The sequence below is a fragment of the Pagrus pagrus genome (genome assembly GCF_965226575.1).
Source record: "Pagrus pagrus genome assembly, chromosome: 11".
NCBI lineage: Eukaryota > Metazoa > Chordata > Actinopteri > Spariformes > Sparidae > Pagrus > Pagrus pagrus.
The window spans coordinates 19,159,960-19,175,051 of record NC_140195.1 but is presented as its reverse complement, the minus strand read 5'-3'; the positions used below and the strand labels follow the sequence as shown (position 1 = coordinate 19,175,051).

The 15,092-nt window shown below is 40.3% G+C and overlaps 1 protein-coding gene across 1 annotated transcript; it reads left to right on the top strand.

Moving 5' to 3' along the window:
- Window positions 1-8,976: 8,976 nt before the first annotated feature.
- On the top strand, window positions 8,977-13,950 carry masp2 (MBL associated serine protease 2; the record flags this gene model as incomplete). The annotated part of the gene is made up of 6 exons (XM_084365860.1): window positions 8,977-8,984; window positions 9,106-9,280; window positions 9,368-9,545; window positions 11,843-11,974; window positions 13,360-13,556; window positions 13,772-13,950. The coding sequence occupies 6 exons, from the start codon at window positions 8,977-8,979 to the stop codon at window positions 13,943-13,945; spliced, it is 864 nt and encodes a 287-aa protein (XP_084221986.1). The 3' UTR covers window positions 13,946-13,950.
- Window positions 13,951-15,092: the final 1,142 nt, after the last annotated feature.

Sequence of the window (15,092 nt, the reverse complement as noted above, 5' to 3'; positions counted from 1 at the left end):
TATCTATCTATAGTCCACACCACTAGCTGCACAGCTAACTGAGCTAACTAGCTAACAGCATTTAGCGGCTACTCTAAAGATATAGTTTCCCCTCTCTGTTTTGGTTATTAATTCACCAATAAGCCTATTTTTACAAATTGTTTTCACATTATTATATTATATAAAATTATATGTTTACAATGATATAAGCTAATGAAGGGGACAACTCCCATCATTTCTGCATATGGGAGGGCCATTTAACATTTGCAAAACCGACAAAAACAATTGGATCGGTTCATATCCTTCATTGCATTCGAACACTGTATCTCTGCAGTTTGTACAGTGTCAGACATTAAATGTTACCTGAAAAAGTTACATATAAAATACATATTCTCCTCTAAATGTTTTAACCACAACAACTGGATTATAATTTAGTTAAGCAGTGGAGCAGAGGCATTGCAGTATGGAGGTGGTCGTACTATTGGTGACAATATAAAACATGCAAAGAATAATTGTTTTGTGCTTCAGTGACCTCACGAACGACTCAGAACTGACAACTAATCTCATCGCTTTATCTGTTCTGTCCTGAATGTGATGTCAAAGCAAATTGTTGTTGTCTATATGCCTTGAGAAGACCTCAAGTCTAAAGACTAAATTCCACTGGGGTTATTACTGCCCCAGAAAAGTACTTTTCATCATATGATTTATGTTCTGCAGTATAATGAGAGAAGCTTATTGGAAGATGGAAATTAATGAAGCGTCTGTCTATAGCTTTTTGTCGCACAGCTGTTTCTGTATAACTTCTGTCGCCTCTATCAGTGATCTATTGTGATCCATTGTGATCAAGTGGTGAGAGTTACGTCACAGGTCATTAGTTTAGTTTTTACGCTGAGGGTCAGACTCATGACCTGGACCCACTTGTGGTGATAGTGTCATTAGAAGAATAGGGCAGCAGGGAGGGAAGAAAGCAGCACAAGATGATATCGACTGTCTTGTTCAAACACTGTAGAGTCCTGTGCGATGTGAACAATATAGGTCTCTAATCACAAGGATGACACTCCTGTGATTATCTACCAGAACTGTCCTTGTTTGGCTCAGCCTTTGCACCCATAATAGATTTGTTGCCACAGCAGCAGATGAGGATCTCGAGTAATGTTATTTTCTCCCAGTATGTAGTGCTTCTTATGACTATTTTCGGGACAATTGGGCCCTTGTGGAATGGCAATACAGCTGATTGCAGTTGCTCTAACAACACGAAATCCCCTTATGTCAAATGGCCTGGGTGCGATGCAGATACAAAGAAGAGAAAGAAAAAAAGTGATCTGAACCATTGAGATCCTAAATGTTACCACAGCATTATGGGCGACAGTGACGATTTTCATTTATTAATGGCATGTAAAGTTCCTCGCTGCTGCCGACGAGAGAGTCGTGCCATTACTCATATTGGAAATCCATGTTTAATGTTCAGGCTGACCATCATTTTTCATAAGCCCAACAGACCCGAAAATGTTTAATCAATTATACATGAAACAACCCCTCAATTAATATCCCTACTGGAGTTTTTGAGTCATGGCCTGTCAGCACTATTATATCATTTCATACCAGTGATGTGGGTATGTTCATGATGAGTCCATATATTATGATACTGATCACTTGCAGGTTTACTAAGAACTACTAAGAAAGAAATAATTTTTTTCTTGGAGGCATTTTCTGACGTATAAAAGTCATGTTGAGTGTTTTGTAATTCAGTAGTTTTGTAAAAGAGAGCTATTTGAAATGTAATAAAGGATAAAGCGCGGCGGCATTGAGGCACCATAATGAAGGAAGGGATTCAGGGACGAGGGCAGCACCTGTGTGCCATTTCTCATCATTGCTCGTTCCCACCGATGTCACTGGATGCTTTACTGCCTCATGGCAGTCCGCTGAATTGCTAACGCTGGGGCCTGTTTGAATTAGCAAGGAAATGACTGCATTTGTTATCTGTGAAAAAGAGCCATGCCGGACCAAATTGGAAGAGTAATGGGTGTGACGTCAGGAGTGAAATCCAGCACAAAAAGGCTCAACATCAATTCATCAGGAGCCATTCTTGATCATTAGCATCGGGGGAGGCTGGGAACAATGAATTATATACTGAACATGTGGGCTTGGTGTTAGGGACACTTGTAATGTTCCTTAAGTGAAACAAATAAACCTTTTTTATTTTTACATTTTTGTTTAAAATTTCAAAAATATCTTCTCCCCAGTATATCTATTTTTATTTCAGGTGTATTAGGGCAGGATTTCTGTGATTTCTGGTTGATTAATGAACAAAAAGGCAATTTAACTTGCAAAAAGTAAGCCTGATATATTCAAGTATGACATATTTTCCAGGCAGTGACATTAAATGTCGTTAGCGCTGGGATGGCTGATATGCACTGATGCTTTCTACAGTAGATGTGGTATAGGCATTGTTCGATCGACATGTTGTTGCAGCAGTGGCTGTGATGCGTGTATTGTGTATTGGCCACAGCTTTGCCCTTTTGATGATCCGTTATGCCTTAATTATCAACTATTCAACTTTACATAGCCTAAAATCTTATATGTGATATGACTGTCTCTTTTCAACACTAAATAAGGCCTTTGATTAATAGAAGTGTTGGTTGGTCTGTCTTGGTTTGCATGCGACTGATACAAGCAGAACAACTTCAAACCGGCCCCATTTCCTTGTGTATTCTCTTTGAACAGCACCTATACAGTAGCATTTATTCCTGCCATTAATTTACATGTACATACATTCTTAAATTCCCACTTTTACTTGACGTACTTCTACATGCCATTTTCTCTGAAGCAACCCCTAAAGGAAGCTCGTGGTGGATGACGAACATGCAGGAAATTTAAGCCGGTGTTTTGCAAGAAATCACTTGGAGACATTTCCAGGTGTATTTTTGTTTCATGCAATTTAATGCATTCTCTGTGCCCACGCGCAATGTGCGGAAACAATGGCAATGTTAATGGAAACATTAAACTGAGCCTGCTGCTCCCCGCAGAACAAAGAAAAATGTTAATATATATTGACGGCATTCAATCAATTCTGTTTCTTTCTCATGAACATCTGGCCTCGAGCCTCGAGTCAGAGTGAGTCCACAGAACAGCCAGAAGCAACAATATGTGAAACAGCTTCCTCTGTTCTGTGGATTAAATGCGGATGTTCCTGCCAGTAACATTTGAAAGCCGTACATCTAATCAGACACTGACGAATCAGTGAATGAGTATTTCACACTAAGAGACAGCATGGCCTTTTAAACCATCTGTTATTTGCAGCAGGTAGTGAGCTGTGGAAGCCTAAACTCTATCGTTCCTGCAACACTACAGCAGACGAGCAAATTACAGTGGGTAAACTCCACATTGTTCCTCTGTGTTCAGCTCAAGTGACACATCCCCACTTATTCAAGTCCTTAATTACAGTTTACAGCATGTGGGTGGTTGAGACGACTGAGGCTGCAGCCGGTGGAAAGGAGAAAGAGGATGACAGTGAGGATGAAGACGCAGAGGGATGTCATAGTGAGGGTAAATACACTTACAAAGTGTTCAAGCGTGGCTGGGAGTATAATTTGTTTTCAGGCACAAGATGTTCAGAAAGATACAGCAGAGAGATGAGTAAATAGTGCAAAACGAGGAAAAGAAGGAACCTTCACCTCTGTGCCTGCTTCCAGCAACTGATATGATCCGAAGATCTCTTTTTCTGCATCTCCATCTCTGCCTTTTGTTGACTCTGCGGACACAGTCACCGTTCCTTCGTCTTTTTCGATTGATCTCAGGTGGCCTCTCTTTTATTTAATGACTGGCTGACTTCCTATGAGGAAGCACTTCATTACTGCACGGTACAGCAAGCAAGTGAAACAGCGCTGCGAGGACAGCATCTGTCTTGCGCACATGGACTTTCAAGATTTGATCACGCTGAAATCAAAATGGCCTGTGCCTTGTGTCGCCGCACGTTTCAAGCGCATGTTCAGCTCCGTGTGTGTGAGCAAATTATCCACGGTACATGCACAGACTGAGCTTAGCCAATGTCTTGCAAATGTGCTTTGCTGATGACGCACGTGTGCAATACTTGACCTAATATTCATATGCATCCTGAAACCTTTGTAATGGATGCTTGTGCTTAGACGATGGCTTGATTTGAGTCACATATAAGCTTTTCAGGTCACTTGGAAAACGTCTTCATGAAGCTTGTCATGTTGCGAGGCTTATCTGCTCAGGTTAAAACTAACAAACTGCAGTCAAGGATCTTTTAGTGCATTCCAGATTTAGTCCTCATCATTTTTTATGTGCCCAGCACTTCTTTTTCCATTGCCGTAGAAAAATCTAATGGTTGATGTTATTGTCATAGTCAGTGAGGGGTGTTAGCTCTAATGATTATTTTGAGACTATAGTTTTGTTCATTTTCTAACTGAATTGGATGTAACCCGTCTGAAACAGCATTGTTTTCAGTGGAATGTGACAAAATAAATTAACCTTTTTTTTAATGAATCTAAATATAAGATTATCTCAGTTAGATTTAAGCGCTTGAGATTAGATGGTTTTGTCTTAATATACTAGTGCTTAAAATAAGTCTTCCAGCCTCTGGAAGACAGACGTGTCCCTTGTATCGAGTTCAGAATAACTCAAATGAAGAAACAATTGCTTATCAAGACAAGGCAAGTGACATTTACGTGAATTAGGTCAAAGGATCTTCCCTTGAAAGCACTAGCTGATCTATTTAAACTTAAAGGAGCAATACGTAAGAATTTGTCACCTTGAATTCATACTCACAACAAATAGCATATAGTGGTGGTGGCTTTGTTCCAATATTTGATATCATTTTCTTTTTGTTTTAAAATGATTTGGTTGCGTCGGATTGTTTAGTGTCAGTCCTGAAGCCTGAAGATGTCTACAAATTAAAATAAAAAAACGAAACTCGAAATCGTCTCTTGAATTGATGGCATCACCGGGTCACGACTTTTAGAGTCAGTTCTTTCACAGTGAATTACTGAACAGATTATTTAAATGAAGGCCGTTCAGCTGTGAATCAGGCAAAGTCCATTATTCACCGTGTAAAGAGCAGCTGCAGGTTTCATCCTCAGATGACATCATCACTTCAGTCGGCCTGTCTCTCTGACGCTCGGCCTAAAGAGAGAATCAGAACTAAAATGCACAATATTACAGAAAAATTATTATTCTATTCTTGCGTTATAACGTTTTTTTTTTTAATATGGATTATTACAAGTACCTCAAACATTTCACTTCTGCTGTGCATTCAGACTTTACATTTAACCTTTCATGTGTTAATTGTGCTATCCTCACTTTGGTTTCCATCTGCATTATTGAATTCTGCCCCCAGTTCACGGCTATTATCAATAAAAGGAAAGGTTTTTCACACCCTAAGGTATGACCTTACAGTGTGAACAGTAGGAGCCGAAGGTGCGAGAGGTATGACCTTAGGGTGTGAAAAGGTTGGCCGCTACAGAGAGCATCCAATGGAAAAGCAGCTGTTGTGAGTAGCTGTAGGCCTTTTAGAGGGACGCAGGGTTTGTTTTTTTTAGAGCATGCAGTCATTCACACTCCAAAAAAATCTTTTGTGTCTACTCAATAAAACAAACAAGCAGTAGATTATGAAGGATCGGCTGTCTTGCAGTTTCTAATAAGTACAGCTGTGGCATTTCACCGCCAGTCTCTGCAATGACATTTAGAAAGTAAAGTTACGGTCAACCTTATCAGATCACTTTAAGGGAAATCCAGCTTTTGCAGTGAATGCATTTAATGCACCATTCAGTCTTTTTGTGACAAACTATATTTTGTGTAGCCAGAAAGCCTTTAACAAATTGTCTTCTTGAAAATGGGATTGATGGACCATTTGTGATCCATCATACCTCAAAACAAAGATTAATTTTGTTACAACAACAGTTTAACATTCTTCTACAAAACGTGTAAATCTTCACATGTGAAGCCATGAGTGACAACCAATCAGGTTGGACCTTTTTCATGACTCTTATGCTGTGTTCCAATCAAATTCAGAGGTCAGATTTTCCTAGACAAAACTTCCAATTTTCTAACTCAAATCGTTCCATTGGACTACACCAAAACTTCATGAAAGACTTGGCTTACCGTGACAAAATGATGTCTTTTTTGCAAGCGTACGCAAAATTGTGTGACGTCAGACAACTGCTCCCTTCCATTGTACTTTTTCGAGTAGGAGTTGGAAAATTTTTGATTTCTGATTTGTTCGGAGCGCAGCTTAGTATTTCTGCGTTTTATTATCTGGTTTTGGAAGGCTAACAATGTCTAGTATGCTGTTCCACCCAGTTTGGTATAGTGGTATAATGATAAGAGTTAAGCGATAGAAGCTGTCATGCATTTTAACGTGCCATTCGATGTTGCCAACTAATTTTCTACAGATTAGGAAAATGGAGATTTCCTTATCATTAGGGTTTATTTACTTGAGGCTCAATATGCTTGGTTTAAAGTTTTGCTTAGGACTAGTTGATTGTGTTTACTGGTGGTAACAGTATTCAATATATCTCAGAGAAAACAATTTAATGCTTCATCCCCGGCTAGATGTCATCGGCTATTCAACATACTAAGCCAGAAAATGTAAAGGTTATAAAGAATCAGTTCCTTAGACTTCCTTCAGATGGTCCTTCAAGCCAGATATTGAGGGTTGCCAAAGTGAAGATGTTGTCTTGCGATCAGCATAATCAAAATAACGATCCGTCCGAGAAGCACAGTCTAAGTTTGGGGCAGTGATCACACACTCCCCATTATGACACCAGTGAATCAGATGATGAGGGCCCTTCAGTTTCCAGAGCACCCATGAGCCAGTGTTGCGAGATCTCCTGAGGGAAACAAGCAACCATCTCTACGATACACTGTTATACAGCAGGAGTGTAATGCTGCTTTTCAGAACCTGGTGCCGACATTACCCACCGTGCAACTTCGCCACTGAGTGACATCACTGAAGGCAATTTATCAGATTGAAAGCAGCTTCCTCTTGAGTCACAAAAGGCTTTATACTACTTTTTTTTAACCCCAAGACCTGTAAAAACACTTTAATGTGCAAAATTTAACTGCGCTAATAAGTAATGCATTATTTTAAAAAGCATATCAGTAATAAAATACAAAGATGACGAAAGGTACTTATGAAACAATAAGACATCAATAAGTATAATACAACATACAAATGTAGTTGTATATGTAAGGAGCATGTTATTGCATTTGATTTCACCTTAAATAAAAGATAACACATGAACATCTAAAGAACCATTTGTGGCCCCTGGTTAAAGAAACAGGGCTAAAAGGTGAGAACAGACTGTGATTCCCTTTGTCTATATTCTTTCATGAGGGACTTGTTACAAAGAGTAACATTGCTCTTGAAACCACAAAGAAAGAGTTTGTCAGGAAGTCACCGGGGGGGTGATGCAGCTTCTTGTAGGGTAAGCCAAGGTGGAAAAATGTTAGGATCCTTCTCTATTTCCGCCTGTAAGATCCCACTGAGTTCTCTGTAAATAAATGCCCAGAAGCTTGAAATAAATTTAGACTGCCATACGCAACAGAAATGAGACGCTGGGTCTGAATGACGAACAGGGCATAAGTGCCCCTTTAAGTATTAATTGTTTATTTATGATGAAGTTACATTTTGCAGGAATGCTTTGTTTAGTGTCGACGGGTATTATTTCTGTCGGTGCGTCAAAGCCTGAGTGGCACCTGGATGATAACCAGGAGGAGAACATCTGCCAGTACTCTCCACTGTGGCTCAACATCCCATCAGCTTACAATCAGGAGACAAGGAAAAGGTCATGGCACCATTTAAAAAGAGCACCATCACAGAGTTCATCTGGAATGGGAAATAAACGTTGATGTTTATGTGGATAATTATTATAATTCACTTCAAATACTAGCCATTAGTGCTTTAGCGTGAGGGAAAATGGGGGTTGGCTATACAAGCTTACATAACTGATGCCGACTGAAAGCCTCCATCACTTCTGAATAACATCAATATCTACACAGGCAGCATGAATACAAGTCCTGTATTCTAAAAGCATTAACAATCAAGTCAGGCTTTAAAGCATCTGGCACAGTGCAGACATGTAAAAATAAAAAATGAAAAAACATGACGCAGTCTGGTTTCACTCACTGGGAAACTGTTGTTAATGTACCACTGACTGTTTTTGTCCCTAATACAGTAATTATGGTAAATGGACTGCACTTACATGGTGCTTTTCTCCCTGACAAAGCGCTTAACAATTTGTCTCTCATTCACACAACTATGGCAACGGAGCTGCCATTCAGTTTTTAAGTGTCCTGCCCACGGATACTTCGACATGCTGACAGGAGGAGCCAGGGATCGAACCGTGATTAGTGGACTTTTGTTGAGGCGCAAACAAAAAGCCTGGGCTGGTAAATGTTGTAGATATAGTGTATTCAGGCTTTCATTTGACAGCTTTACTGCTCAGAATTCATGAAAGTGTGACGCAGGTGATAGGTGATCTCCATTTTTAGAAATATATTTTAGTGTAACATTAATTTTTATATTATTATAATGTTTAGAATTCTTTAAATCAATACATCTTACCAATCAAAGGTGGCAAAAACTACAGATAATTGTTCTAAATGTAGTTATTGGGCAACCCAGTAATGTACTGTGTGTCCTTCTTCCTGTGTTCCTGTGTTTTGGGGTCAATTTTATGCAAGTAGTAGTAGTAAACTATCATTTCCCACTTGTAAAAGCGGATTTGAGGAGAAAAAGCAAAAGGAAAATTAGTTTAACAGAGTAAGAATGAGTATAAATTATTCTGACATGCATCAGTCTGATAGATTTCTGTGACCGAGGGAGGTGGGGAATGATGACAAACGGATCATGTGCCTGTCTCACTTTGTTTACCTAAATGTCGACCAGCCGGCCATCCGGGTTCATTTACCCTCAGATCACCGAGAGTGAATCGTTCCAAAACACGCCAAATATCCGGGGACTGTTAAGCCAACATGAGCAGGTGAGTGTCAGTTAGCATTTATTTCTGCTAAATAATCCTTGAAACTGCTGCCATGACACCTCATTTTGCCCAGTGGGTGCTGTGTGTTTGTCCTGTTTTCTCTCCTCCATGTCTCGCTGAGTGTGGAAATGACAGGACTCTATGGCAGCTTCACCTCCCCCAACTTCCCCCAGCCATACTCTGACAACCAGCACATAGCGTGGAACATCAGTGTCCCAGATGGCCACAGGGTCAAACTCTACTTCAGCCACTTCAGCATGGAGCCCTCAAACCAGTGTGAATATGATTACATCCAGGTACATGCTGGAGAAACTCCAACTCCCATGATCTGCACTTGAGTCTGTAGCTTGCTCACTAAAAAGCATCTGACCTTGTCAAACCAGGTTTTTGCAGAGGGGAATGAAACCTTGCGGTTCTGCGGCCAGGAAGAGAAGAACCATGAAAGCACCCCGAGGAACACGGTCATCCTGTCAGCTGGGAACCTCATGTCAGTGGTCTTTAGGAGTGACTACTCTAACGAGGGCCGATTCACAGGCTTCCAAGCATTTTACACCTCAGAAGGTGATGCAGAATAGTGACATTCGCTGCCAGAAGGCAGATACATTTTTTGGTGGATGTAATTACACAGTGCAATGTGTCACGGAGTTTCTAGAGAATAATAGCAGAATTATATTATTGCAGACAAAAATACAGTGACAAAAACAATGGCACAAATTGGAAAGTGCAACAAAGGCTACTAGACACTAAATGCACATAAAACAGCCTCTCTGAATGTAATAACACAATCTGCAGTTTAAATAGTAGCTTGACAGATGCTTTTTTTCATTTTCCTCACCAGAATGTGGTTTAATTACAAACCCTCTTGTTTTATCTTGCTGTCACCTCTGGGATTCAAGTGTTGACTCTAAAGTTGAAAAACAGACTGTCTGCAATTTTAGTTTTTAAGCAATTAATACTTTTCCCATTTAACTCCATGTTTTAAAGCTCCCATATGGGGCATCTGCTAGAAAATGTTACAATGTTCAAAAACACATTATTTGTCTCATATTTTCCATTGCTGCAGCTCTTCTATTCACCCTCTGTCTGAACGGTCCGTTTGAGTGCCTGTCTCTGTAGGGGCCTGCCCCAAAAAAGGCCAGTCTGCTCTGATTGGTCAGCTCCCACAGACCTGAGCAAGCACCCCGCACCGTGTTTCCGCATCAGGTCTGCTGGTGTTTTTGCAACCTGGGCTGCACCGGAGGCATTACTGAGGGGGATGACTGTACAGTTGTGACATCACAACGTTACAGAAGTTCTGATGGCTCGTTTAAAGGCTCAGTTTCTGAATATGAGCTGTGTGCAGTTCTCTGTTACTTAAGCATTTTAATAGTAGCCCTGTTCAAACAGGGACTTCGCATTATGTCCACAGCGAAGGCTCGCCAAGTCTCCGCCTTTGTTTGTACACACAGAACCAAGCAGCTCTGGCGTAAAACCGCACCAGTGTGTCAATTCTTACAGCACGCCGGCGATGCGGATCCAAAAGAGGCGTGACGGTACACGTCATGATGATGATGTCTGTGTGGTCCACCTGTTAATCTAAACACGTACCCGCTGACTGTTTATAATCAAATGGATGCAGGTATAATGTGTTGTGATTTAGATCCTGACCCACCATGCATCCTGGAAAGTTACGTTTTCTGCTCTAAATTACATCATTATATAATCACCATGAGTAAACAGGACGCTGTCTGACTCAGGAGGGCTGACTGTTGCGGTGATTTTTTTTCAGTAACTACAACAACACAATAGTGGAAGGAGACAAACACATTGTGAGTTAAAGTTTTTTGCCGGGGACAGACGCTGTTTTTCAGGCAGAAATGTGACAAAGAGTCGGTAGGACAGACAGGATGACAGACACTTATTCACATATAACTGCTGTATTTTTTTCCTCATGTAAGTTTCCAATGACACTACCAGTTACCACATTACTGTTATTTGGTCCTGTAACGTTGCTTTGCGGGTCATTTCTCTTTTATTTGATGAGTGAAGGATCTGTTTAGTTGTCAGACTGTGAACACAGATGACAGCTCGCCTCTGCTGCGGCTCTGATACTACCTCCGGAGGCACATCAGAGCCGCAGCGAAACTTTCTCCTCTCTCCTCATCTGAAAGTTTCACACAGAGGACAATGCGGAGAATCAGCGCATGATTCCCGCACTCAAAGGGCAGTGTGAATGGGGCTACTGGCACAGTCATATAACACCATGCTAATTGGACATAACGATCACACCTCAGAGCCGGCTCCAGCAGCTGTTCTTTCCACACCTATTAATTGTTTATCTTCTACCAACTGATGTCATTGGCAGCATTTTTGTGTGAGCAAGGGTTAAAGGCAGAATGAAGGCCACTAGAAGTGTGTGGAGATGTCTGCATCTGCAGAGACCCTGCCCTCTGCCTGTATATTCTTATTTTGCTGTGTCTGAGACGTTTCTGGGCATCAACCTTTGGGCAGTGGGTGCAGCCGCCAGCAAAGGGTGTGAGGAAGGGATAAAAATGAAATGGTGCCGGATCATAAGCACGCATCTGTTGGTGTCTCTGAGCCTGGGAGGAGGGGCCAACTGTGAAAGTTGTGTTTACAAACCGCAACTGACAAATCCCACTAATGCTGCCTTGAAGGTGCACCAGACTAAGCTAGTGTCTGTGCTGACATCATCGTATATGGGTGACATACACGCTCCAGAAAGATGCAAAAAATAAAAATAACCAAACATTATCTGACATTTAGGAAGACGTTCGTACAAAGATTAGCACTCACTTTCCCATTTAACGTATGTTCATGTATGGAAAAATACATTTTTTTTGTTTTTCTCTCTTCAATAGACATCAACGAGTGTCAGTCCAAGTTAGACGGAGAGAGAGCGTGTGATCATTTTTGCCACAATTACATCGGTGGATATTACTGCACGTGCAGACAAGGATACCTTCTCCATGACAACAACAGATCCTGCACAGGTAAGAGCCGAGAGGCATGTTCATCTGAGCTCAAGTAAAGTGAGTCCAAAGCTGGATAGGGATGTGAGGTGCAGTGTTAAGAGCTTGGCAGAGAGCGCTTAACTGTATATTGATCTCTGTAAATAAGGTATATGGTGTTTCTCAGGCTAAATACTCTGTTGGTCAGCTCTTTATAGACAGACACTGCAGATATTGATGGCAGTAAAGCAAATCAATTTTCATTAGTGCTCACTGACTTCTGTTTGATGTATTCAATGTATTGTAATTCCACAGCATCAAATCACGGCCAAATCTTTCAGTTCAATTCGTCAAAGCAGCTAATTTTTTGATGAAAATCAGCTCAGTTTGCTGCATTGTAAACTTGTAACTACACCCAGTTACTGGAAGAGGGGAAAAAAAGCCATTTGTGTTCCAACATGTTCTCAATATTTCACAGGGGCGCAGAACAAATCTTCAAAAAACTATTTTCTGACATTTCACACAGGGCACACAGTTGATATTTTTCGAGATTGGATTTTTTTTCCATCACAGCTCCCTCTGCTACCTAATTCAAGATCTAAAAGGCACACTGATGCATAAAGTAGTTGATCTCTGCCGGCTGGAGTAAGGCTGGGTTAATTACAGTAGATTCCTAAGGGAAATGCAACTTCAAAATGACATTAAAAATTGATACCTGTGAGCAGCACTAATAGTGTACTGACACTGCGTAATTAATCACAATTACCAGTTGATGTGCCTCGAATTATTATTCCTTGCCAGAGGAAAAAAGGGTGACAAAACAAATCATGCAATGAATAGGCCAAAATGATTATCTGCCTACAGATTGTACTAATTATATGAATTACAGCAACTCAGCCTCTTTTGTGAAATTCATTTGTTTTTGTCTGCAACATCTGCCGGGGCAGTAATGCAAACTTAAATGAATCCCATCATTTATGATGCCGGGAAATGTCTCAGTTGACGTGAAAAATGTTTTCTATTGATCAAACACCTTTTCATTCAGCTTAGAGACAAACTGGACAACATATCTTAAAAAACACCCGTGTTTAAAGGTGCACTTTGTAGTTTTGGGGAAAAAATTTAAATCAGAAGAGAAAGATCTTCATTGACTGGTATTTATGCCGAAACAAACTAAATAACCCTCTTTGTTTTCATGACTGAATAAACAAACCTTTCTAGCTTCAAACAGGGTTCTGGGGACCTTATTTTCCTCTGAGAACAACTTGTTTACTCAGTTATGGAAAAGATAAATAGTTTTGAGTTTGCATTATTACCTCATTAATGATATAAATATTATTAGATATTCATATTCATATCCTGAGTTTGCATTTCTTCTCCCAAACTACAGAGTGCCCCTTTAATGAGTGTGTGAGTCTTGCCTACAGTGCCATGCATCAGCCAGGTGTTAACGTCCCTGTCGGGGAATCTGACCAGTCCGGACTACCCGAATCCCTACCCACCCATGAGTCAGTGTGAGCACACCATCCGTCTGCCGGAGGGATCCAGAATAATCCTGGAGTTCCAGGAACCCTTCGACATAGAGGGGCACCCAGAAGTGCCGTGTCCGTACGACATGTTGAAGGTTAGTCACGTGACTGACACACACAGGAAGGTGAATAAGCAATGTATTCATCCTCATGCTTGTGGAGGCAGTGTGTTTACTGACTTGTCCTCCTTGGGTGATATACTGTATGGCCATGCCGTTTCCTGCACATTTAAGTTTGTCTGGACGTAAATCAGTCAGGCGTTTAATGAATCAACATCTCTGTTTCTTAATTGATGTTTCCCTTTTACAAGATTTCAACAGCTGGACAAGAGTACGGACCCTACTGCGGATCGATACCACCAGGCAGCATTGACACAGGAAGTTACCAAGTGCATGTCACGTTCCGATCTGATGCTAGTGGGAAAAACAAGGGATGGAAGATCAACTACACCAGTACCAAGGCTGAATCCCTCACTTTGAGTTAAAGCAACATGATGTAGAAATTGGCATTTTGTGCAATTTTGTGCAACACCACTGTCGTAAATACAAATCCTAGGTCTGTAACAATTTGTCAGAAGTAATGTAGGTGCTAACTACAAACAAAACTCATTATGTCATAACAGTGTTGTGTATGTACAGTGTATGTAACGCTGTGATCCTACCCTCTCACTGAAGTTACATAGTGCAGTAATAAGTGATGGGGGGCAGAGTGGCTGAGACAGAGACACCATTCACCCTGTTACAAGACACTGAACCATCAACATGATTTTGAAGCTGTTATTTTAAGGTAAAAAACTTACATAATGTTGCTTTAAGACTGATGGCCTGTTGACATAAACAATGTAGTTGTAATCATAGACTGAATATTTTACACAGTTTTACATTGTGGCAAGTTAAAGGTGCACTATGTAGTTTGGGGGGGACTGAATAAACTGAATAAACAAAATGACCTTAAAGGAACAACAACATTGCATACTGTTTTACTTTGTTTATATTTGGCGGACCCTGCCACCTTTTTAGCTTCAAACAGTGTTCTGGGGACTTTATTTTCCAGTTCGTTTATTCAGTTTTGGAAAAAATAAATATTTCTGAGTTTTAATTACTTCTCCAAAACTACATAGTGCCCCTTTAACACAACCTTATTTTTTGTGACACAAGTGCCAGAAAGATACTCTCAATGTTATTGATTAATTTCTAATTTAATAATCATTGTTTTATTTCTTTGCTGTTAGCGAGATGCTACTATGATCTGACCAGCCTAATCCTCTTTTAACAACTCTTGTATTGGGTGTTTTACTGTTTTGTTACTTGTGCAAATAAATGAAGACTAAAAGACCCTTTTCCATTTTGAGTTTTTTTTTTTAAATTCATTATACTGTAAATATTCTGTGACCATAACATACAACCTGAAGCCATATGTGAAGCATTTTAATTAAAAAAGAAATCTTCAAAGAACTGTAACTGAATGCAAACCGTTCTTCTCTTTTCTCGTTAAAGACAGAAACACATTTAAATGTTCTGGGAGAAATAAATTAATTCCATAAAGTACTCTGGAAGTCAGTCAGTCTGGCCTAAGAAGCGGTGAATGCTAGTCGTTTAACCTTCATACATAATGCAGCTTGTTCTCAGCAA